Here is a 22,355-nt window from a genome sequence, read left to right as displayed (position 1 = left end):
ATTTTGCCTCCTTCCTACACTTAGTTTTGCTATAGAGCTACTGATCATCTGTTGGAGGTTAGAATTTTTTGGGGTTTTTTTCCTTTCTCTCAGGGAATTTTCTCCCATCTGTTGCCTAAGAGATAATAACGACCGGTACTTAAGAGAGACAAAAGAAGTGGCCAAGGTGGGGGGAAGGGGTGCAGCTGGCTGCAGCCTCTTAGCTGAGGGACTTTCTTTTGGAAGGGCAGAGATACCGGGATATTTTGACTGGGGGGTGAGGGGCTGCGCTCAGCTCCTCTCTCTCCTGCTCTTGGGATTGGAGGGGAACGGTCAAGTTGCTGCGACCGCAGGAAGAATTTGCTGCCACCACAGAGTCCAGCCCAGCACTACTCCTTTACCGTGGGTGAGTCTCTGCTCGTAAGACCAGAAGGTGAACTGAGACCTTAGTAACACCCGATCTGACTGGAAAGAACCCTCACCATATATTCGGGTGCCTCAGGGGAAAACCCGAGACCCCGATCCCCTCCCCCTTTCCAGAGGGCGCGTTTCCTGGCTGCCTGCGGCAGCTGCTATGAAGAAGCCCAGCTACCGCTGCCCAGCCCCGCTGCTTTCTGCCGCTGCCTCGGGCTTTTTCACTACACTAACCCAGCACTCCGTGTCCACCCGACCCCCACACCTCCTGCTAAGGCTGTGGAGTTTTCCATTACATTTTGTTTGCCACCCCGGGGTCTGCCTGCCTCTGCTGTTCTAGCCACTGCTCCGAGGTTCCTGCTACAGTTCCTTTCGCTATCTGGAGGGGCACCGGGCCCGTGAGTTTGTAAAAGAAGCCCCTTTTCTATTTCTCCCGTCTGCACGTCCACCATTACCCATGTGGAGAGAGGCAGCTGAGCTCGTGCCACAGCGACCCCTGCAGCTGTGGGAGAATCATCGCACCTTCCCTGCCCTGCCCAGGCGAGAGCCACGAGCGCCCCTGACGGCTGTGACCTTAGCTGTACCAACGGGGAAGTGCTTGCAGCCGAGAGAAGGCTGTTAGTTACTGGGGTCCTGGTTTTGTTTGTTTGCCTTATTACACACATATATATATATTTATACTAGTAAAGACCTATTCCTTTTCCCATATCTTTGTCTGAAAGCCCCATAATTTCAAAATTATAATTTGAAGGGGAGGGGGTCACATTTTCCATTCCAAGGGAGGTTCCCACCTTCCTTGGCAGACATCTGTCCTTTAAACCAGGACATCATCCCAAGATCAGTTTCACAGCTCTCCCACCCTCTCCCCCCAAGACAACAGATGTAGCTAGCCTACTAGATAGCCATACCCAGATTTGGCATCACTGAACTACCTCCCATCCACAAGTTACACAAGTCATTCAAGAGTACAGCGGAGTATTTTTTTCATCCAAAGACCAATACAGTATTACTCAGTTACCCCTAATATATTTCTAAGGGACTTGATATTACAGTTTTATGCCAACTAGTTTAAGAGGTATTGGTATTACTTCAGTGCCAGTGGCTCACCAGCAAAGGGCATATACTGGCTACACTGATGATGACTACCTGCAGTAGCAAATTTTGATGCAGTTACTGGAACGACAAGATCTCACAAGCTTTTCTCATTTAACATCAGCTCCTTCAGGGCCAGGTTAGCACAGGAAGGCATTTGTAAGCTACTCACTATCGGTTTATTGGTTATAGTAGTGGCCTGCTTGAAAGGACAATATTCTGAACAGACTAAATTTACTTAAAGCTTTAATATCTTAGTAAGAATGAACAATCTCAAATGCTCTTTAAATAACCCAAAAATGCTCAGAAAACACAGCCTACAAGTAAAGTCAGGATATAACCTGTGACTCACAAGAAGTTATAAGATACCCTTGTGTGCTGGTTTTGTATTAATTTATTTTTTTGGTAAGGGCCGAGCAGGCCCTGCCCGAGTCCTTGCATACAGTAGATGGAGACAAAGTCCCAGTGGTGCATGCCAGAGGTTTGTTAGGGAAGACAGTTTGTATCAATTCTGCCTCAAGTACAGACAAACCCCTTCATGGGATTGTCTTTGCTCAGGGACCAGGTTGCACATGGTGGATAATGAAGAGACATGGAACAATATGATGTGTACCTCAGGGAGATCTGATTTTTGGGTGAGAACCATATGCAAATATCACTGTTTGCTGAGTGTTACTGTGATTATCTTTGCATAGCTGTATACTGTGTGTATATATATATATATATATGTATGTATAATGTATGTGTGTGTAGAGTTAGAATATATATTAGTTTTGGTAGTAAGCTGATGATATGGGGATAAGGGGTGGAATGTCCTAGGGTGACTATATGATGCTTGTATCCCCAATCGCCTCTTCTGTTTATGCTGGATATTAAGTTCTGCAGCTTTAAGACTGGTTCTGAGAATGAAGGGGGAGAGAAGAAGAGTGGAGTTTGTTATCAGAGACTGCACTTGCTACTTGCTCCCCCACATCCTTCTCACAGACAGTATTGTTGTCTGTAGTGGACAGCAGGAGAGAATTCTTCTTTGCTTTTTAGTTAGTTTTTGACTAGCTGAGGCAAAGAAGTTCCCTGGACTGTGGGGTTTTTTTCTTTTTTTCTTGGAATTGTTTGAAACTGCTCTGGACTGAAAACTCAGAAGAGCACCAGAGCTCACACCTGTGGCCCACTGGGGCCTGGCCTGGGCCACGTCATTTTCCAGTGCTGGAGGAACTGATAACAGACTGAGTGAGCCAGGCTGCAACCCACGAAAGGGACTTTTTCTGAATTAGTCATCTCTTTGGAGCGGCAAGAGGTTTTGTTGTTTAGTATTGTTCATTTTTGTGCTGGGGAGTGCTTTGCCTGTTAAATAAACAGGTTTTTTTTCCACTTCTCTCCAAGGAAATCTTTTCCTGAACCAGTTGGGGGAGGGGCTGCTAGAGTCTGCTTTCTGGAGGAACCTCTTTGGAGATTTTCTGCCAAATTTGCCCTGAACCAGGACAGGAAGGAAAGGAACCAGTTATGGAAATAATTCTCTGTAAGGCCCTTGGTAGCTTCCTTTAGACCTCACAAAAACCAATCAGTGGCTGATTTTTAATACTGACACATTGTTACACCAATGAAAAAGTTAGATGTGCCTTTGTGAACACACATGTAAAGACAAAAACCATGGGAATCTCTTTTGCTTATGGCTTCTCAGTAGGTAACTAATCTGGCCGGACTGGGCCAGGCCCCACACGGGCCGTGGGCATGGCAGGGCTGGGCCGAGCCGGGCCCTGCCTCTGCTGCAGCACTGTCCCGGCCAGGTTTCCCCTGCGGTGCGGCCATCCAGGCCCACAGTGCAGCTGAAATGCTGCCGTTGCTGAGTTTCACCATTGTTGGAGTCAGTAAGTCAGGGGTCTCTCTGAGTCCTTCAGAGAGAAATCAGAGTGCAGGAATTGAATTAAAGCCTTTGGATGGAATGAGTAAATGAGTAGATGGAGCAAGTAAGTAAGTAAGTAAATGAAATAAGTTTTAAGTGCTTTTAGTAAGTTAAAGGTCATAGATGCCTGAGAAGTAGTACATGTTCTAGTGAAGGTTGAAAGACATACTAGTGTTTCCTTTGAGGCACCAAGAACCTAGCTTCAGACATAATAGAGTTATAGTTAAGAATATTGCTTATATTTTTCAGTTAGAACAAGATAGGCCATGTACATAGTTTATACGTAGCCTGGCATGCTAAGAAAACAGAATTCTAATAGGTTACAAAGTAGTGGTCTGAGTTTGCATCTTAGCTAGTTGGAAGTTGCTATACAAGAACATGCATCACGGAGAGCTGGTGCTCTATGCCATGGCATTTATGCCATTGCATTTTGCCACCTGCATTTTGCCACTGCTTTATGGCATTGCTTTTGCCATTTGCTTTTACGCCATGTGCTTTTGCCATTGTTTTGCTTTGTTTTTGCCTTTGAGACTGATGTGCTTCTGCAATAAACAACTTTGTAGTAACTATTATCTGCTCGGCTTTTTGAAGAACATAACCCGACAGTGTGGGTGCCTAAGAGCACCCGGAGGTTTCAAAACCTCACACACCATAAACCACAGGGCAAGTGGGAGGGGAAGCCATCGGCCCACGGGTGCTGCCGCTGAGTTCTAGCCTGGCTGTCGAGATCCTAGCCACCTCTCCCCCCAGAGCAGCCGCTGCCATTCTGGCCCAGGCCCCTGCTCTCCTGGCCCAGGCTCCCAGCATGGCCACTGCAGGATTCTCCACCATAAACAACTCCCGAAGCCACCCGGCAGGGATCACATGACCATCTGTAGGCCTCGGGTGAGATATTAACTCTTTCACTGCACAGATGAGACTTGAAGACCTTCCATCCTCTCTCGAGTGAAAGAAAAGGACAGAGCAAAGACATGCAGAGAAACAACATGGAGACATCAAGGTCAGACAAGAAGAAAGAGTCAGGTCCCAGATGGGAGGGGATGAGGAGATGCCTTGGGCTGAAAATTTCTTGTAAAGCTATGCTAAAGATATAGTTGATACATCGGACTCTTTTTCCCTCTAACTCATGGAATGCATTTTGAGGGGATGAAGTGTTCTAACCAAAGTCATGAGCAGAGGTACCAGTGCTGAAGCAAGCAGATGTTGAAGTAGCTGTGTTCCATGAGAAATTTGAACAGAGAGAGGAGTGATGAAGACCCTTTGCCCCCAGAGAAAGAAGAAGACCTTTGTTCCCAGAGATGATCTCAGAGATAGATAAAGAGAACCTTTGCTTCTGAGCAGTTCATCCTTAAAATAGTACCCCATAAGTTTACATGGCCCATGAACTCAGCTGTGGGAAGGCTGTGAAAGATGGGAGGGACTTCACGATTGCAGATTTCTCAGGTGGCTGCTATTCGTGGAAATTAAAAGCCAAGAGAGAACTGTTTTCTTGTGGAGAAGTCTCTATAGCCTGACGAGAGAGACTCCTCTCCCTAAGTGAACTGGAGAAAGATTATTTTAGAGAAGGTAAACTGACTGATTTGTTTCTGTACATTGTCAGTGTGAAAGAAAGGAGGGTGTAGGGGGGAGGAAAAGTGTTCTGACAGTTTTATTCTGATTCTTATTATTTGTTTCTTTTAGTTTATGTTAATAAAGTTTTTCTTTATACCCTTTAAAGTTTGAGCCTGCTTTGCCTTCCTTCTAATCCTATCTCACAGCAGGAAATGAGTAAATAATTCTAGGGGGTGCACTGGCCATTTGGCCAGCGCTAGATCCACCACATAAATTGGTGCATTGGCCAGGAAATTTCAAATTGGCATACCAAAACTACCGCACCTTGCCAGGATAATGGCACATAACTGTAGTGCTCTTGCCATGGGACTGCTAGGTCATACAAATTCCTGTCTCTAAAGAGCAACAAACCAGCAAGGCTTGCTAGGCCTCTACTAAGCTTTTCTGGGACTTGCTATGTGTTGCACCACATCCTATCCTTATAGCAGGCTCCAGTGAGATCCTGGAGACCTCTTGTCTCAACTGCATAACAGCTTTCCATTCCCTTAGCTCTAAGACTCCAAGAGGCATGATATGCAATTTATCAGCAAGGTAACTTTGAAAAACAAGTCACTGGCAGAAGTGCTGAGCACTACTCATTGTACATTCTTTGCTATCCAAGCAGAGTTATGAGGGGTTTGTGTGTGTGTGTGTGTGTGTGTGTGGCTATATACATAGACCAAAACTGATCAAAAAATTTTTATATTAAAAAAGGGGGTATTTATATAAAAATATACAGCTTTGGGCAATGTTGCTTCATTGCACTTTTATTTTTTAACAGCTCTCACTACAGCTGTAAAAAAAGTCAAATTGCTCTGCAAGAGGCGTATTCTACATAGTTGCATCCTATTATGCAGGGTACTTCAGTCCAATTGGACTTATTATACTTGAGCCTCATCATGGCAGGAAAATGGAGGCATAGCACAATGAAGCCAGCAATAGGACATTAGTTGCCTTTACCTCTTCCACACCACTTTAACTGAGTGGAAATATGTGTATTAGGACAACCAGGTAATCATTTAATGGTTATAATGAAAAAGCCATGATGTAGGCTAATTGAGGTAGTCAGCTCTCCAGTGGATGAGTTGCAGGGCAGAAAAAACAAATTAAAAAAAAAAAAAAAAAAGGGAAGAAAAGAAGCAGAACTATCTGTCACAACTGAAATGAAAATAACCATCAGTTTGGACTGCCAAGGAAAATCATAAATCAAAATGAGAAAATATAGTTCAAATAGGACTTCTTGTGTCATAACCTGCATTTGGAGATTAGATTTTCAACATTTATGCTAAAGCCATTAATTTTATGCTACTATGAGTTTATGGTAAGAGACCTGCTTCTCAAAGACCTGGAAGCCATCTGTGTACCATGCTGTAACCTGTGTACCCTACAGCTGGAAAAGAATTCCCACTCAGAACTGCACAGAAAACAAGAACTGAAAATTTATTTCTTCATCCCACAATTGTGAGAACACATAAAATATGGTTATATAAACACTATTTACCCTCAAACAATATTTTGCAAGTATACCATAGGACGGGTGTATCAGTTCTTAGCATTTGCCTCTTAAAAATGCTATTCAAATTTAGTTAGGGTAGCATTTAGAACTGTTAGGGGTTAGGCTTTTTCATTTTTTTGGTTTTTTTCTTTCTCTCGGGAAATTTTCTTCCCATTTGTTGCCCCAGAGATGATGAATGGATGGTATTTAAGAGACAAAAGACATAGCTGGACATCTTGGAATGACACTGAAATGGTCCTGGTGGAGAAGGGAGGAAAGGGTGCAGTTGTTGCAGTCTCTTAGCTGGGGAGTGACCTATCTGGCTGGGGGGTTTCTCCTGGGAAGTGCAGAGATACTGCGAGAGGTCGGGGGCGGGGGGGAGGAGATGACTAACCAAAACTTGGCTGGGGGTCAGAGGCTGGGCTCATGTGGTGTGGTGAGTAGGCACCTCTCTTTCCCTAGATGGGGCTGCGTTGAGGTTTGCTGCTGGAGTCTGGGGGTTTTTTTTTGCTATTTGTAACGGCTGCCGACATCAACTGCTGCCCGATCAGACCTGCCTGCCCCCCACTGCTCCAGGATTTTTGCTACACTTTAGCTCGGCCGCCCCCCCACAGATCCGCCCAGCCCCCACTGTTCCTGCTGTCATGATGGGGTTATTGCTACACTTTGATTTGCTGCCCCGGGTCTGCTCTTCCAGCCCACTGCTCCGAGGCTACTGCTACAGTCCAGCTCACCATCCAGAGGGGTACTGAGACTGGCTACTCCCCATGAGTTTTGCAAGGGGAGCCATCTCTCCTCTCCCTCCTTGTCCAAGCTGCCAATGCGATGAGGAGCCCCCTGCAGCCACGGGGTAATCATTGCAGCTGCCTTGCCTCACCAGGGCCCGCTAGTGCCCTCTTGTTTTGGTTTGAAAGACAGGTGTCTGCTAAGAAAGGCAGGAGCCTCCCTTGGAATGGAAAATGTAAACCTCCTACCTCCAAATTATTGTAATTTTGAAATTAAGGGGGGGGGTCTCAGCCAAAGATATGAGAATAGGAATAATAGTTCTTTACTAGTATGTATAATAAAGTAAACAAATAATAACAACTATGGCATTAACTACAAACAAAATCAGAAATTCAGTAACAGCCTTCTTGGTTGCAGGCAATTTCCCCTTTGGTGTAGTTACGGTCACAGATGGCAGGGGCGCTACTGGCTCCCAGTGGCCAGAGTAGGTGTGATGATTCCCCTGTTTCTGAAGGGGGTGCTGTGGTGTGAACTTGGGAAGCACATGGTAATGGCGGCTCATCCGAGACTGAAAGGGATGAAAGAGAGGCTTTGCTTCACAAACCCCCTGGGGCGGTCAATCCCGGTGCCCCAGCAGGATTTATGGAAACAGCAAGCTGAGCCGGCAGAAATGAGCAAAAAATTCTGGGGTGGTAGATGAGATGTATCAGAAGCTCCGGAGTTGTAGCTGGAACCGTGGGATGTCTCGGCAGGCAGGGGGTGCAGGGCTACAATGCAGCGAAAGCAATGCCAAAGAAACGGCGGGAGCGGGACAGCGGCAGACCAGCTCCCAGCAGGGCAGAGAGAGGCAAGCTCAAGATCCCCATGGAAGAAGAAAGCAGGACCGAGCTGGGCTCCGGCGGCAGCAGGGAATTCCTTTCCCCAAAACAGCAGCTCCTAGCGTCCTCCTCCCAAGCCGAGTGAGAGTAGCTCCTGCCCCCGCCCCTTTACCTGCCCAATTCTCAAGGTGGAGAGAAACCCCCCAGATGAGAGAGGTGCGACCAGATGCCTGAGCTTGGCCACTTGCTTTTCTTAAGTACCCAGTAGTTAGTGTTTCTTAGCAACTTATGGGAAAAATTCTATAGGTAAGAAGGAACAAAAGAAAAGAAACCTAATCCCTAACACCTCTGCTGGCTGAAAAAGAGTCACTGGAACCGTCACCTCGCCAGGGCCCGCCAGCGCTTCTGCCGGTTGTGGTCCTAACTACACCAAAGAGGAAATTGCTTGACAGGCGAGAGAAGACTGTTATTTGGTTTCTGGTTTTGTTTGTTGTTGCTGTTGTTGTTTATTTATCTTGGTAAATATATTCTAGTAAAGAACTGTTATTCCTTTTCCCATATCTTTGCCTGAGAGTGATATAATTTTAAAGTTATAATAATTTGGAGGGAAGGGAGTAATATTTTCCATTCCAGGAAGGTTCCTGCCTTCCTTGACAAACACCTGTCTTTTAAACCAGGACTCCACAACAAAAACGCTGTAATTTTTGAAGTAGATATGCTAAAATAAACGTTATTAAGCTTTTTTTTTTAAGTAGAAGCTTTTTGCACAGCCTATCATATTTTTATTTTTATAAATATTCTAACAGATCTTCTGCAACTACTGGCTGGAATACAAAATGACACTACAGGACCATCAAGATTAACATTTGAACACACGTGCAAACTGTGACTATTTGCAGTTTACAGCACCAGAGGGAAGAGAGCAGAAAGGCAGAACACATCACTTACCTGGGCTTCTCTGACAAGCTGAGAAGAATCAGGCAGGCTGAAACCAATGGGCAATCCAACCTTTGCTGGGATTTTGAATTTGTCTCCTATCTTAAATGGGACATCATCAAGATAACTGAAAGGACCTAAGATCAAAAGTAGAAATTGTATAAAAAACCCTTACAAGCTTAAAGCATTCAATTTAGACTCATATTTCTGTATTTGGGAACTATTTATCTCTGATGCCCAAACTATACCAGGTGACTCAATACAAAGGAAGTTGCTTGGTCAGAAACATATTGAATCTGTTTGGACTTCATTGCCTCAGGTTTTTTTTTTTGGTGGTGTTTTGTTTTGTTTGTTTTTAATATTTTAGCTCATAACTACTAAAAAAAACCTCAAATACACAACACAACAATCCAACGACCAAATAGATTTTGAAGTCAATACACCCAGTGTTTTAGCTTTCCTTGTGACAAGACTATCCCTACACAATTGTAAATTGAAGCTCTCTCCTGAACACTGTATTCTGTTATGTCTCTAAAAAGATCCATATTTTTTATCATATTTAAAATAGGTTTTAAAATAACTCAGCTTTAGAGCATCTAAGCTGAAGTAAAATCCAAGTATTGGCATATAAGTGGGAAGTCACATTTATACAGAAGTGGTCACAAGGGCAAAGTGGCCTAAAGTCTAGATACTCCACTTGAACCAAAACAGTGAAATAGCTCAAGACTATTTAGCATAGCAATTCTGATTTTTTAAACAAGGCAATATAACTTAATTAGCTGTCTGATTTGTGATCACTCCAATGAGAAGCCTCAGACTTATTTCATGGTACTCCATCTGTTCTTTATATTTATCACTCAGGTGGTATTTAAAAAGTATTTTAGGATTAAACTCTTTCTTCAGGCATCCTGTAAACTCATAAGGCAGAATTACTTAAAGCTCAACCACCTCCAAGCAGACAGACTATAGGTTTGCTTTCCTTGAGTTGCCATAAAGTATTAGAAAACACACAATATAAATTGCGCTCACTTTTTTGGACCTCTGGTCTATGCTTTAAGAATTACAAGCAATGTTTCCAGCTGTGTATAACAATCTGAAGCATTCCTCTATCACTCATTTGTAACTGCTTTGAGTGATACAGATCCAAAGAGACATGACTGGCATCACTAAGATGGTGTTCAGTGACTAACCTCTTGTTCAGTGAGCTGTGACTCATCATTTTTATCTGACTGCAGCAAGGCGTCTCACTCCCCACATTAACTTATCTATTGTTTGTTAACCAGTCAGATAACTCAGACAAGCTGTCTTGTAGTGAGTTATTTTGGCACCATGGGGTTAACACTGGTCTGGCATCTCCCAACTGCAGATAAGTATCTTACTTTTGAAGGGAGACTTGACAAGATAAGCTGAATTTCTGACACTCACTTTACAACTGTGAAAGCCACAACAAACTTCAACAAAGCAGAAATGTCCTATACATTTTCCTGGAAATGCTTGGAGTTTCTCCCATGAGTGGGGACACCTATTTCATGGTTACTTTCCAAGGGATTAAGTGAAGGAATCTATGTACATTATTGTAATTTCAGTGGTAAGTTACGTTCAACTCCTAATCAATACTATTTATTTTGCTAGCTTTAATATAGGTACTTTGATATAGTGCACTGCTTTATGTTATGCTGTAATCTACTAGTAGTTCTTTTAGTTTTATACTGTGTAGTAATTCTGATTAAGATCTTTCATCAGTTATCTTTTGTCTGTTCATTTGTCTTAATAAATAATTCCTTTTTATACAAATATAGCTGATTTGCCATCATTAGAACTTGCAGGAAAAAGTTGCAAAATGCAAACTGTTGATAGTCTGAGGCTAAGAGGCCATGCTCAGGCTCCTCTCCCTGAGGAGTTTTGAAAGCAAGGGGGTCTTCTTGGCACCTCGTGACTCAGTGACAGGGCTTCTTTAATAAACTTTGAATCTCCCACTCCACTCATGACACTGACCCATTTTCATACTCAGATGACAGTTAAGGTACTATTTGTGTTCTTTCACTATTGACAAGGCAGCCAGGATAAGAATCTGTTAAAACGAGGAACATCCTGTTAATTTGAAATTCATAGAATCATAGAATAACTCCCTGAGTTGGAAGGAACCCACAAAGATCATCGAAGTTCAACACCTGGTCTGGCACAGGACAGCCCCAAGAATCCCATCATGTGCCTGAGAGTATTGTCCAACCACTTCTTGAAGTCTGTCAGGCTGGTGCTGTGACCACTTCCCTGGGGAGCCTGTTCTAGTGCCCAACCACCCTCTGGGTCAAGTACATTTTTCTAATATCCAACCTAAACCTTCCCCGACACAACTTCAGGCCATTCCCTTGGGTCCTGTCACTGGGCACCAGAGAGAAGAGATGGCTGTCTGCCCCTCCTCTTCCCCTCACAAGGAAGTTGTAGCCTGCAATGAGGTCTCCCCTCAGTCTCCTCCAGGCTGAACAGCCCAAGTGACCTTGGCCACTCATACAGTTTCCTCTAAAGGCCCTTCACCATCTTGACAGCTCTCCTTTGGATGCTCTCTGTAGAAGGAATTTTGTCTGCCACAGAAGAGCTTATATGTTCTGCCTATCAGCTGGTGCATAACTCAGGGCATTTTCCCCCTCACATTAATTGGTGAGATAACCTAGGCTGGACATTTGTCCGGTAGCGAGTTATCTCTGGAGTTATCCAGGGAGGTGAGATCTCGAGCAAACAATAAACATATCACCTTGAGAGCAAGATTGTCTTAGGTTACAATATAAGATGTAACCAAAAGTATGTATGTTGGGGGTTGAATTGTTCCCTTTTCTTTCTGTGGAATTTCTCCCATTGTTATGCTAAGTAGTTGTGGCTACACCTTAAAACAATAAGATAATGTTCTCTCGTAGGGGGGTGGGTGGAGGGGGGGGGGGGGGGACGGGGGGGGGACGGGGGGGGGGACGGGGAACCGGAAAAGGAAAGGTGGGACGGGGGTCTACAGCGGGCTGGAACTCGCTCTCGTTTGGCTCGTGGAGTGGGAGGACGGCCCGGGCTCTGATCTGTCATCTCCCTTGCCATCCCAGCGCTGAGATCCACGCTCCCTGCCTTTGGACATCGCTCTGCTGCTCTCCCACCTCATCCTGCTATCTCCGGACACTCTGCCGAGCACAACTGACACCATGAGGGGGGAGTCGCTCCTCCATCCCTCTCACCCCTGGGCCGCTGCCGCCATCACCCAGCCCTCTTCAACTGCGCGGGACCTGCCCTGCCCCCAGCACCGGTAACTGAGCACAGGGAGACGGCCTATGGCCAAAAGGGACTGGAACTGAGTTATATTGTTCTGTTCTGTTGTCAATTTTTATAGCTGTTGTTGTTTTCTGCCTTGTTAGATATCAGTAAAGAACTGTTATTCTTATCCCCACATCTCCCGCCTGAAGGACTCTGATTTGAAACTAAAATAATTAAAAGGGAGGGGGTTGCACTCTGCATCTCAGGAAAGGGGCTCTTGCCTTTCCTTAGCAAATACCTGTCTTTCAAACCAAGACAATGTATTCTGTCACCATCTTCATAAGCTGTTAAAAACAGATGGGGCAGTGTTCTTTATCTCTTCTATGACTCATCCCTGATAACTCCCTCCAGGGGATATCTTCTGTTAATGGGCCATCAAGTCTCACTGCATGACTCATAAAATTACATCATCCCATTGTGAAATGCTCAGCCCAGGAGGAGGAATCAAGTATTCCTACCTGGATATAATCTGAGTTTGGAACACCATGAGCAGCCTTATCCACTGAATTCCCAGTGGACAAGAGCTCCATAACGACCACTGGACCTTCAGAGGAAGATCTGACCCTTCTACAGGATTACCACTTCAACAGAACCACATCTATCACTTCAGCAGGACTGCAGCCACCATTTAATCAGACTGCTACCACCACCCTGACCAACAGGGTGTCAGGTTGTATCCTGAGTGTCAATTTAAGCCAGTGTTCTTTGCCTTTATTTTAATTTTCCTATTAAATTGTAGTTCTGACTTGGAATCCCCTGCTGGTCTGGTTTCAAACTAGTACAAAGATGTAGGAAGATAAGCTGCTCGAATTTCTGACTGACAGACACTTCACTTTACAAAAGCTACACCAAACTTTCACAAAGCAGAAGTCTTCTGCACACTAACATGTAGGGCTGCTCCACAAAGTTTGGATGCAAACTCCGTGGTAACTTTTCAGGGAATTGAGAGAAAGGACTTTATGTGTACTCCATCATCAATTTGGTGGTAAGTTACATTGACTCCTAATCTATACTATTTCTTTGTTAGCTGCAATATAGGTAGCTTTTATCATGTACTGTATTTGTATCTACTAGAAGTTCTTTGTTTTATTCTGTGTAGTAAGTCTGTTTAAAGTCTTCTGTCTGCTAATCTTGTGTCTATTCAATAAATAATTCATTTTATAATAGACCTAATTGGCCATTCTTAAGAACTTGTGAGCAAGATCAATTTGAGGTGCAGGCCGCCTCAAACAGAGCCACTGCCAGAAACCTAAGCCTAAGGCAGGACTCATCTAAAAGCTCTCGCCTCCATTCGTAACACTCTCTAATAGTTTGTTATCTTTATTCTATTGCGGTGACCAAAACTGCTAACAATATTCAAGGTGAGGCTGCACCAGTGCAGAGCAGAGGGGGACAGTCCTCTTCCTTGACCGGCTGGTGATGCTTTGCCTGGTGCCCCCCAGGCAATGGTTGGCCCTCCTGGCTGCCAGGGCAGTGCTGACTCATATTCGACTTTCTGTCAATCAGGACCCCCAGGTCCTGTCTTTATGTGCTATCATCACTTAAACTCCCATACTATACACCAGTGTCTGGTCGCAGAGTCCTGTTGGACAAAAGTGGTATTTCTTCCAGCTTTGAAACCATGAGGCCAAATAACCTACATCCTATCTGCACCATCAGGATGAAAAAGTGTTCCAGGGAGAATATAATAGTATTTTCACTGATCCTTAGTGAGAAGCACATATTCAAGCATTGCACAACACAGCATCAAGATGGCACCTCACCAGCCACCAACACTGTTATTTGCAACACAGCATGCAAATTGTATTTGAACTGGCAATTTGAGAGCCTGGATATGCCAAAGCATTGCTTAAGTAGAAATAGCAACTGTGACAGCCTTTGCACTGAGAGTGATAAATCATGGCCACATCAGAGACCACCAGATCTCTCAACTGCTCAGACTGGTGCGACTGCTGCTACTATGCCCTGCTTAGTCCCACTGGCACAAGTCATGCTCTAAGCAGGATGATTCAAGTGAAGCAGAATTACCTCTATGTACCAATCTCACAGCCCAAATTACTCAAATGTTGCAAATACTCAGCTTATTTGACCTATTGACACACTAAGTGGTGTTATTCAAAACAACACCTCCCCTTGTATGACAAGTCCTCTTGTAGAGATTTCTTGTTTGTCTGATATATATACTAGCCACTGAGAATACAAACGCACATTGTGGTATTTACATAGCAACACTGTTTTGGTACAGGAAAAAAAACCCAACAAAACTCACTTAGTTTCTTCCCATTATGCTTTTTTTTTTTTTTTTTTTTTTTAAGTAATGACCAGTGATATAACCTCATCTTGAATACAACTTTGCTACAAAACCCACATGCACACATTAAGAGATGCACCAAGTATTTTAGGACATTTGAAAACTAAGTCTTCCTGAAGCAAAACATTGATGGACATAGTATTCACTTTGTTCTAGCCCAGTCATAACAGTACTAGTCTAGTGAAGTGTATTGGGTTTTCATGGCCAAGCTTTGGTAGCTGGGGGGCTGCAGGGGTGGCTTCCGTGAGAAGCTGCCAGAAACTTCCTCCATGTTCAGCAGAGCCAATCCCTGGTGGCTCCAAAGATGGATGTGCCCCTGGCCAAGGCTGGGCCAATTAGAAATGATGGTAAGGCCTCTGGGATAACATGTTTAAGAAGAAAGAAAAAAGAAGCGATTGCGCAGTTGTAATTGCAGACAAAGAAGAGTGGGGTGAGAACATGTGAGAGGAACAACTCTGCAGACACCAAAGTCAGTGGAGAAGGAGGGGCAGGAGCTGCTCCAGGTGCCAGAGCTGCAATTCCTCTGCAGCCCATGGTGAAGCAGCTGTCCCCCTGCAGCCCATGAAGATCCATGGGGAGGCAGTTATCTACCTGCAGCCCATGGAAGAGAACCCACATGGGAGCAGGTGGATGCCTGAGAGGAGGCTGTGACCCTGTGGGAGGCCTGTGGAGAGAGGGGCTCATGATGGAGCAGCCTGTCCTTGAAGGATTGCACCCCATGGAAGAGTGACTCATTGCAGCAGTTGAGGAGGACTGTTGCCTGTAGGATGGACTCACATTGCAGCAGTTCACAGAGAGCTGTTGCCTGTGGGATGGGCTCATGTCGGACAAGTTTGTGGAGGACTGTCTCCCATGAGAGGGACCCCACAGTGCAGCAGGTGAAAGACTCCTCTCCCTGAGCAGTGGGAGAAATCACAGGTGATAAATGGACCATAACCCCCATTCTGTCTCCTTGCCTGGCTGGGAAGGAGGAAAGGTGGGGGGAAGATGTTTTTAAGGGTTTAGTTTAATTCTCATTATCTTGCTCTGATTTTGTTAGCAATAAATTCAGTTAATATCTTTCATTTTAGTCTGTTTTGCCTGTGACAGTATATGGGAAGTGATCTCTCCCAGTCTTTATCTCAACCCATAAACCCTTTGTTAAACTTTCTCTCCCCCTATGCAGCTGTCTAGTGTTGCATCTCCCTAGATGTATTGGAAATGGTAGATTCCGTGCCCCCTGCAATGTCCTGTGGTCTGGTCCCTCTCCCCTTCTGGCCATACCTAGCTGTCCGAGATCCAATTTCTTCCCGCCCCCCTTTCAGACCCTAGAAAAGACCTAAGCCCCCTGACCTCGCCCTCTTTCGCCCGCTCTTTCCCTTCCTCTTCCTCTTTCTCTTTCTATCTCCTGTCGTTCCTGGGGAACCACAAGAAATAAACCCTGCAACCTCCCCAGGGGGAAAGAGCCTCTTTTGTTATCTTTTATTTACGTTCATGTGGCAGATCCCGAGGCTTCACCCTAACAGCTGAGCTAGTCAGGACAAAAGGGTGAAGACTCAAAAAAGGGTCCAAAAGCCACAGTCTAGGGGAGAGTGAGCGGCTTTGTTGGGTGCCTGGCATCTGGCCAGCATCAACCCACTACATGAAGTTAAAATCTGATCTAGAGAGCCAAGAATCCTTTTATTTTTGTAAACAGATGACCCTTCTCCTTGAATACACTGATGGGTAAGAGTGCAAATTGTTTTTAATGACAAATTCTAAGGCAATAAGAAAAATCTATGTAGAGGAAGTATTATACAAGCCACTGTTGAATAGTCACATCTTAAAGTGGAGCAATGAAAGGGGGTTTTTTAACTGTTATTTAATATGGCTGTTAGCCACTTCATAATTTGTGTTAGTTTAAAACAGTCTGAGTTTTTTTTGGTGGGTGGGGGAAGCCACAGAGGCAGCTTCTGAGAGAGAAGCTGCTCAAAGCTTCTACTATGTCCAGCAGAGCCAAGCCCTGAAGGCTCTGACAATGGACATTTTGCATGCCCAATTAGAGAAGTTGGTAACGCCTCTGTGATGATATATTTAAGAAGGAAAAAAACGCACACAGTCTTCTTTTTTCCCCAAGGGTTGGTTTTTTCCCTCCTGGTGCCAGGAGTGACTATGCAGCCGGTGCCATCTCGGCATGGCTCACAGTGAACTTTTATCTGCTTAGCCACTCTTAGCCAGCTGTGCTGCGAGCAGAAGGGCAGAGGCAGCGGCTTCTCTTTTTCAGCGTCCCGCATGAAGAGAGGCACTGAATGGTGCTGGTGCCACCCGCGAGGTGCCAGTGGGTACTACGTGGACAACAGCAAGGGGCATGGGGAGCAATTCCCTGATATGGAGCCCAGACAAGATCAACCTTTCATCACTGCAAAACCCTATAAGAACTTTTCAATTGATAGAACTTGAGAATAAATGAAACTACAGACAACAATTTTCTCCCAAGTCAGAGAAAAGGAAAAGGTGAAGACACATGAATAGAAAAACATGACAACACTAAGGTCAGTGAAAGGAAGGAAGGGGAGGAGGTGCTCCAAACGTCGGTGCTGAGATTCTTCTACAAGCCGTGGTGAGGACTATAATACAACATTTTCCCTGTAATTCATGAAGTGCATGGGGGGATGCAGAGATCCACTTGCAGCCCATGAGAAAAGGTGCTCACACTGGAGCGACTGGATGCTGAAAAGCTGTAATCTAGTAGGAAATTGAAAAGAAAGAGAAGATCCTTGCTTCCAGAAATAGAAAAAGAGAGCCCTTGCTTTCATACTAGAGCAGCTTATCCTTAAAAGAATACACCCTATGAAGTAAAATGACCCATGCCATGTAGTTTGGGAAGACTATTTTTGCCTGTGGGAGGGACTCATGTTACAGCAGGTTCAGGTGAGACTACTACTCGTGAAAATTAGAACTATGCTGGAGAAGTTCACAGAGAACTGTCTCCTGTGGGAAGGATCCCATGGCATAGCAGAAGAGAGTCCTCTCCCTAAGCAAACTGAAGAAAGATTTTGAGTGAAAAATTGACCAAAACTCTCATACCATCTCCCTGCACTGTCGGTGGGAAGGAAGGAAGGAAGGAAGGAAGGAAGGAAGGAAGGAAGGAAGGAAGGAAGGAAGGAAGGAAGGAAGGAAGGAAGGAAGGAAGGAAGGAAGGAAGGAAGGAAGGAAGGAAGGAAGGAAGGAAGGAAGGAAGGAAGGAAGGAAGGAAGGAAGGAAGGGCTGGAGGGGAGAAAAAGGTGTTCTAAAGGTTTATTTTAGTTCTCATTATCCTCTTTTAATTCTGTTAATTTTAATTCTGTTAATAAATTATTTTCTTTCTACCTTTTAAGTTTTGAACCTCTTTCGCCCTTAAAGCATTTCCTCCTAATCCTTATCTAAACTCATGAGCCCTTCAGTTTTTCTTTCCCCCTCCTCTGCTCAACTATAGCAGCGGAGAATGAGTGAATAGTTTTTTCGTGAGTGCCTGGCACTTAGCCAGTGTCAAACCACGACATCCTTCTAGCAGTTAAAAGCATTTTGAGAAAGTTCTGAGAATAGCCCTGGCAAAATTGTACCTGTCAGTTTCATCTATGACACCATGTATCATATGATATTCCTGGCCCAAGGTTCTACTACATGAGTAAGACTTCAGTATAATATGCTGGTCAACTCAGAAGTGTCCTCCAGTTTGGTAGCTATGAGAGACGAGGAGATTGCTGGCCCGAAACATTTTGGGTGCGTGTGTGTGAGGGAAGGGGCAGGTTGGGCCTCACCTTTAGTAAGGCAATGCACTACCCTGTATATCCCACACCTCCCTGGACCTGTATCCCACCCCACAGTGGTTGTCAATCACTATCACGCCAGAGGCAATGCTCCATACCCCACCTCGGGAGCCCAAGTCTAACCCCAAAGTGGCCAGATAACCAGAAGTCCCACATGAGGGAATGGCCCAGGAAAGCCAAAGGGTATTTAACCTGAGACACAAAGCAATCATATGTCTTGTTTGACCCTACCTCGTCTTGGAATTTCTATTAGCTGAACACCACTGGAACTAGGAGTGGTAGCAATGTTTGTTTTTTTCTCTTTCTTTCTCTTTTTCTTCTTCTAATTCCCTCTTGGAATTTTGAGTAACTTAAAATTGGATGGGCTTGGAGTTTGTCCTAGGGTGATGTTATGGTGCTTGTATCCCCAATCGTGTGTTCTGTTTGTGCTTGGTATTATGTTCTGAGCTTTCAGGACTGACTCTGAAAGTGAAGGTTTGTTTTGTCTTGTTATCAGCCGGCTCACCTCCCCCATGGTCTGTGTTTAGGAGAGGCTAGGCTTGCTTGCTTGCTTTCGCTCCTACTTTTTGCTTTTGCTTATTAGTTAGTTTAGCTAGGCAGTCCAATTTTTTCCCTGGACTGTTTTTTCCCCTCTCCCTTTCCTGAATACCATCTGAACCTGTTCTGGATGGGGACCTGGGAAACACCAAGAAACACCGGGAGTCTGCATTCTGTGACCTGCAGCAGTCATCCCCCAGCGCCAGAGACTGATAACTGGGCGACCACTCACAGGAGAGACTTTCTGAGTTTGTCATCCTTTCAGAGCGGTGAAAGAGTTTTTTGTCATCTGGTGTTGTTCATTTTTTTTTTGTGCTGGGGAGTGGTTTCGCTTGTTAAATAAACAGGGGTTTTTTTTCCACTTCTCTCTGAGGAAATTCTTCCCAAACCCGGTCGTGGGGGTTTGCTTTCTGGGGGCTCCTTCCGGAGGTTTTCCCCCAAATTTGCCCTAAACCTGGACAGATGGGCTTGGAGTTTGTTAAGTTGAATGTGCTAAGTTAATGTTTTGTGAAGTATTTAATGTTGATTGAATGCTGCTCTAAACATTTTGGCAAGGTTCTCTGATTTTCTGAAGTTGCCAGTAAAGTTTTTCTTCTTGTTTTGACCTCTTGAGAATATCTTGTTGGTATTTCTCCCATGCATGTAACTCAGAGTACATGAAAAAAATGTAAGGCCTTTTAAGTGTCTCATCAAGAGACGATTTTGTTGTCTTACAGTAGCAAAATGGAAATATTTGCGATAAAACCAGTTACTAGTTACAAATGGGGAACAGTTTTGAAACCAAGTGGAACTTACTTTTTGCGGTCACAAAACACACATAATTCTCCAAAAGTGGAATTAGAAGTTTTCAAGTTATATAGTGACAGTGAGAATACAACAGCAATATTAACATAGTGCACTTGATATAACAAACCTTTTGTGCAATAGATGAGAACTGTATTTCTAGATGGTAGTAATTACTGCAACTTAAGCTTGAACTTCCAATTATTCTAATGATGAGAGCATTTGAAGTTACATGCTTAGGCATAGTTATAGGTGTATGCTAAGAATACCCTCCAAAACAGGAAAAGTGTTCCTTCCTCTCCATCCATACCTTATGTTCCCATCTTCATCTCCATCTGAACACAGTCCTGAGTAGGTGCTTTAGGTGGCTCTACTTGAGCAGGGTTTTGGACATGACCATCTCCAGAGGTCCCTTCCAACCTCAACCATTCTGTGATTCAACAACAGTCCTCTAACCTCCAATAAGCAGCTCAATAATAAGTACAAGAGATACATCAACTATATTGATTGATTTCATCAGCCTGCCAGAGACACTGAACTGATAAAAACCAGGTAGCTGTTGGACTAGATGCTTTACAGCAAGACAAAATTCACTTGGTCGAATTAATTCTTAACAACCCTGGAGAAAACTGAAGAAATTAGCAAGGCAATTTTTTTAAGACATAATAAGCCAAGGAAGTTGCTCTACTACTCCTCAGAAACAATACCATGACAGTGTCACTGGTATCATTAGGAACAGAAGGTACACAAAAGAGTAGACAAGTTAAGCAGCCAGCTTACAGCACCATTTGTTTTGATTTTGTTAGTTTGAAGCCAGGAGCATGTTCCACCACACCATACTGCTTTGAGAAATATTTAAGATTGAATTATAGGTCTGAGCAGTGTCTTTGCTACTCTGGGTAAGGAAGCAAAAGAGAGAAGTAAAAATAGACTCAAAAGACAAGCAGTTCAGAATGTTCATAGATACTAGAGAACAACTGGTAAAAAGTTGGCAAAAAGCAAATAAATAAATTCATTATCTCGCAGCAGGATCAGTGGGCCACAAAGGAGATCATATAAAAATTAAGTTTTGATTGGTCATTTTTATTAATCCTTCACCATGTATTTAAGTGAGGCATGTCTTATTCTGTAGTTCAACTTTTTACTCGCAGGACTGAATAAAAAGCTGAAAGAAAAATGGAATTCCGCTTGGGGATTGTTTTTTTCTTTCCTCTTTGCCTGTGGAATTTTTTCCCATTGAGATGCTAAGAAGCACTGATGGCTAGGTCCTTGAGAGGGGGGGAGGGGGAACCTCCCTGTTTTTTTGGGAGTTTCTCTCGGAGGCGGGCGGGGGAGGGGGTGGGGGTAGGCGCGGAGGACACTGTGAGATTAAAAGCAGGTAAAAGGAGGGTGGGGAGCAGTTGCTGTCTCTCTTGCTCTTGGCTTCGGAGGAGGAAAGGAAGAAGGTCGCCGCTACCCCCCGCCATCCCAGTGCCGGGAGCTGCCTCTTCTTCTGCTGTTGGACTCCGCACCCCGGGCCTGCTAGGACGCCCTCCCGCTTTCAGCTTGCTGTTTCCAAGCATCCTGTTGGAGCACCGGGACTGACACTGCCCCAGGGTTCGTGAGCAAAGCCTCTCCTCCATCCCTTCCCATGTCGGACACAGCCACCATCACCCCAGCGCCGCTGTAGTCGCCTGGGGATCATCGCACCTGCCCTGTCCACCAGAAGCCTGCCAGCTCTCCTTGCCAGCTGTGACGGTAACTGCACCAAAGGGAAAAGTGCCCGCAGCCGAGAGGACTGGAACTGGGTTACTGTTTTGTTTGTTATAAATTCCACAGTTGTTGTTTGGTTTGCCTTGTTATATATACTAGTAAAGAACTGTTATTCCTATCCCGATATCTTTGCCTGAGAGCCCCTTAATTTCAAAATTATACTAATTCAGAGGGAGAGGATTTACTTTCTCCATTTCAAAAGGAAGGGGCGCCTGCTTTCCCTAGAAGACACCTGTCTTTCAAACCGGGACAATTCCTCAGGAGCCTCTTATCAGAAAGATTATCCAGAAAGATCAATGCTGAGTTTCTAAAAGCAGAAGTTTTTATGGCATGAAAAATTATCTTAGAAATTTCACTTGAACTTCCCAGTATTGCATTGAATGATTGCTGATTTGAAGAAGATACATGACATACAATAAACTGGACTTTAATGTTCCACCGAAATATTAATCCTTAAGCGATAAGCACATATACAGGCAAATAATTTTTATTATACCAGTCATCTACATGACACTATACATCTCAAATGTAGAAGATATTATCTTCACTTGCCTGCTGAACCAGAGTAGTCCAATTTAGGAAAAAAATTTACTGCTGAGCAAAAAGCAAGCATAGTTCTATGATATATTAAAAGCTTCACTTTCAATCCAGCTGTTCATGTGACTTCCATAGAAAGGAGCTACAATTCTAGTGTCCATTTCAGCAAACATCAAATCAGTATCACAACTGCAGTTTAGCTTTGATTTTGAAGGGGGAAGGGGAAGGTATTATTCTGTCATGAACAAGTAGGAAACAGTCACAGGCTCAATTTCACTTTAACCAGAGAACAGGCATGGCATCAGCAAGTATCTATGCAAGAAGGTAGGCAAGGTACTTAATTTCTAAAATAAAAAAACTACTTGGAGGCTAAACAGATTAGTCTCTATGGACTGTCTAGGATGGAACATGAGTCAGCAGCAATAGT

At 44.2% G+C, this 22,355-nt stretch overlaps 1 protein-coding gene across 3 annotated transcripts in view; it reads right to left on the bottom strand.

Moving 5' to 3' along the window:
• Nucleotides 1-22,355, bottom strand: part of LOC148220086 (ubiquitin-associated protein 1-like) — a 63,849-nt gene that overhangs the window by 24,768 nt on the left and 16,726 nt on the right. For 2 of the 3 annotated variants that reach the window (XM_088155643.1, XM_088155642.1), the window contains exon 3: nt 8,963-9,087. The exons of the other annotated variant lie outside the window; for it this stretch is intronic. In XM_088155643.1, the coding sequence (XP_088011769.1) occupies nt 8,963-9,087 (125 nt within the window). The remainder of the gene's footprint in view (nt 1-8,962; nt 9,088-22,355) is intronic. 3 annotated transcript variants of the gene reach the window in all.

Source organism: Sturnus vulgaris, chromosome W (genome assembly GCF_052056855.1).
Source record: "Sturnus vulgaris isolate bStuVul1 chromosome W, bStuVul1.hap1, whole genome shotgun sequence".
NCBI lineage: Eukaryota > Metazoa > Chordata > Aves > Passeriformes > Sturnidae > Sturnus > Sturnus vulgaris.
Note: the sequence above shows the minus strand (reverse complement) of the source record. Positions and strands in the feature narration are given on the sequence as shown.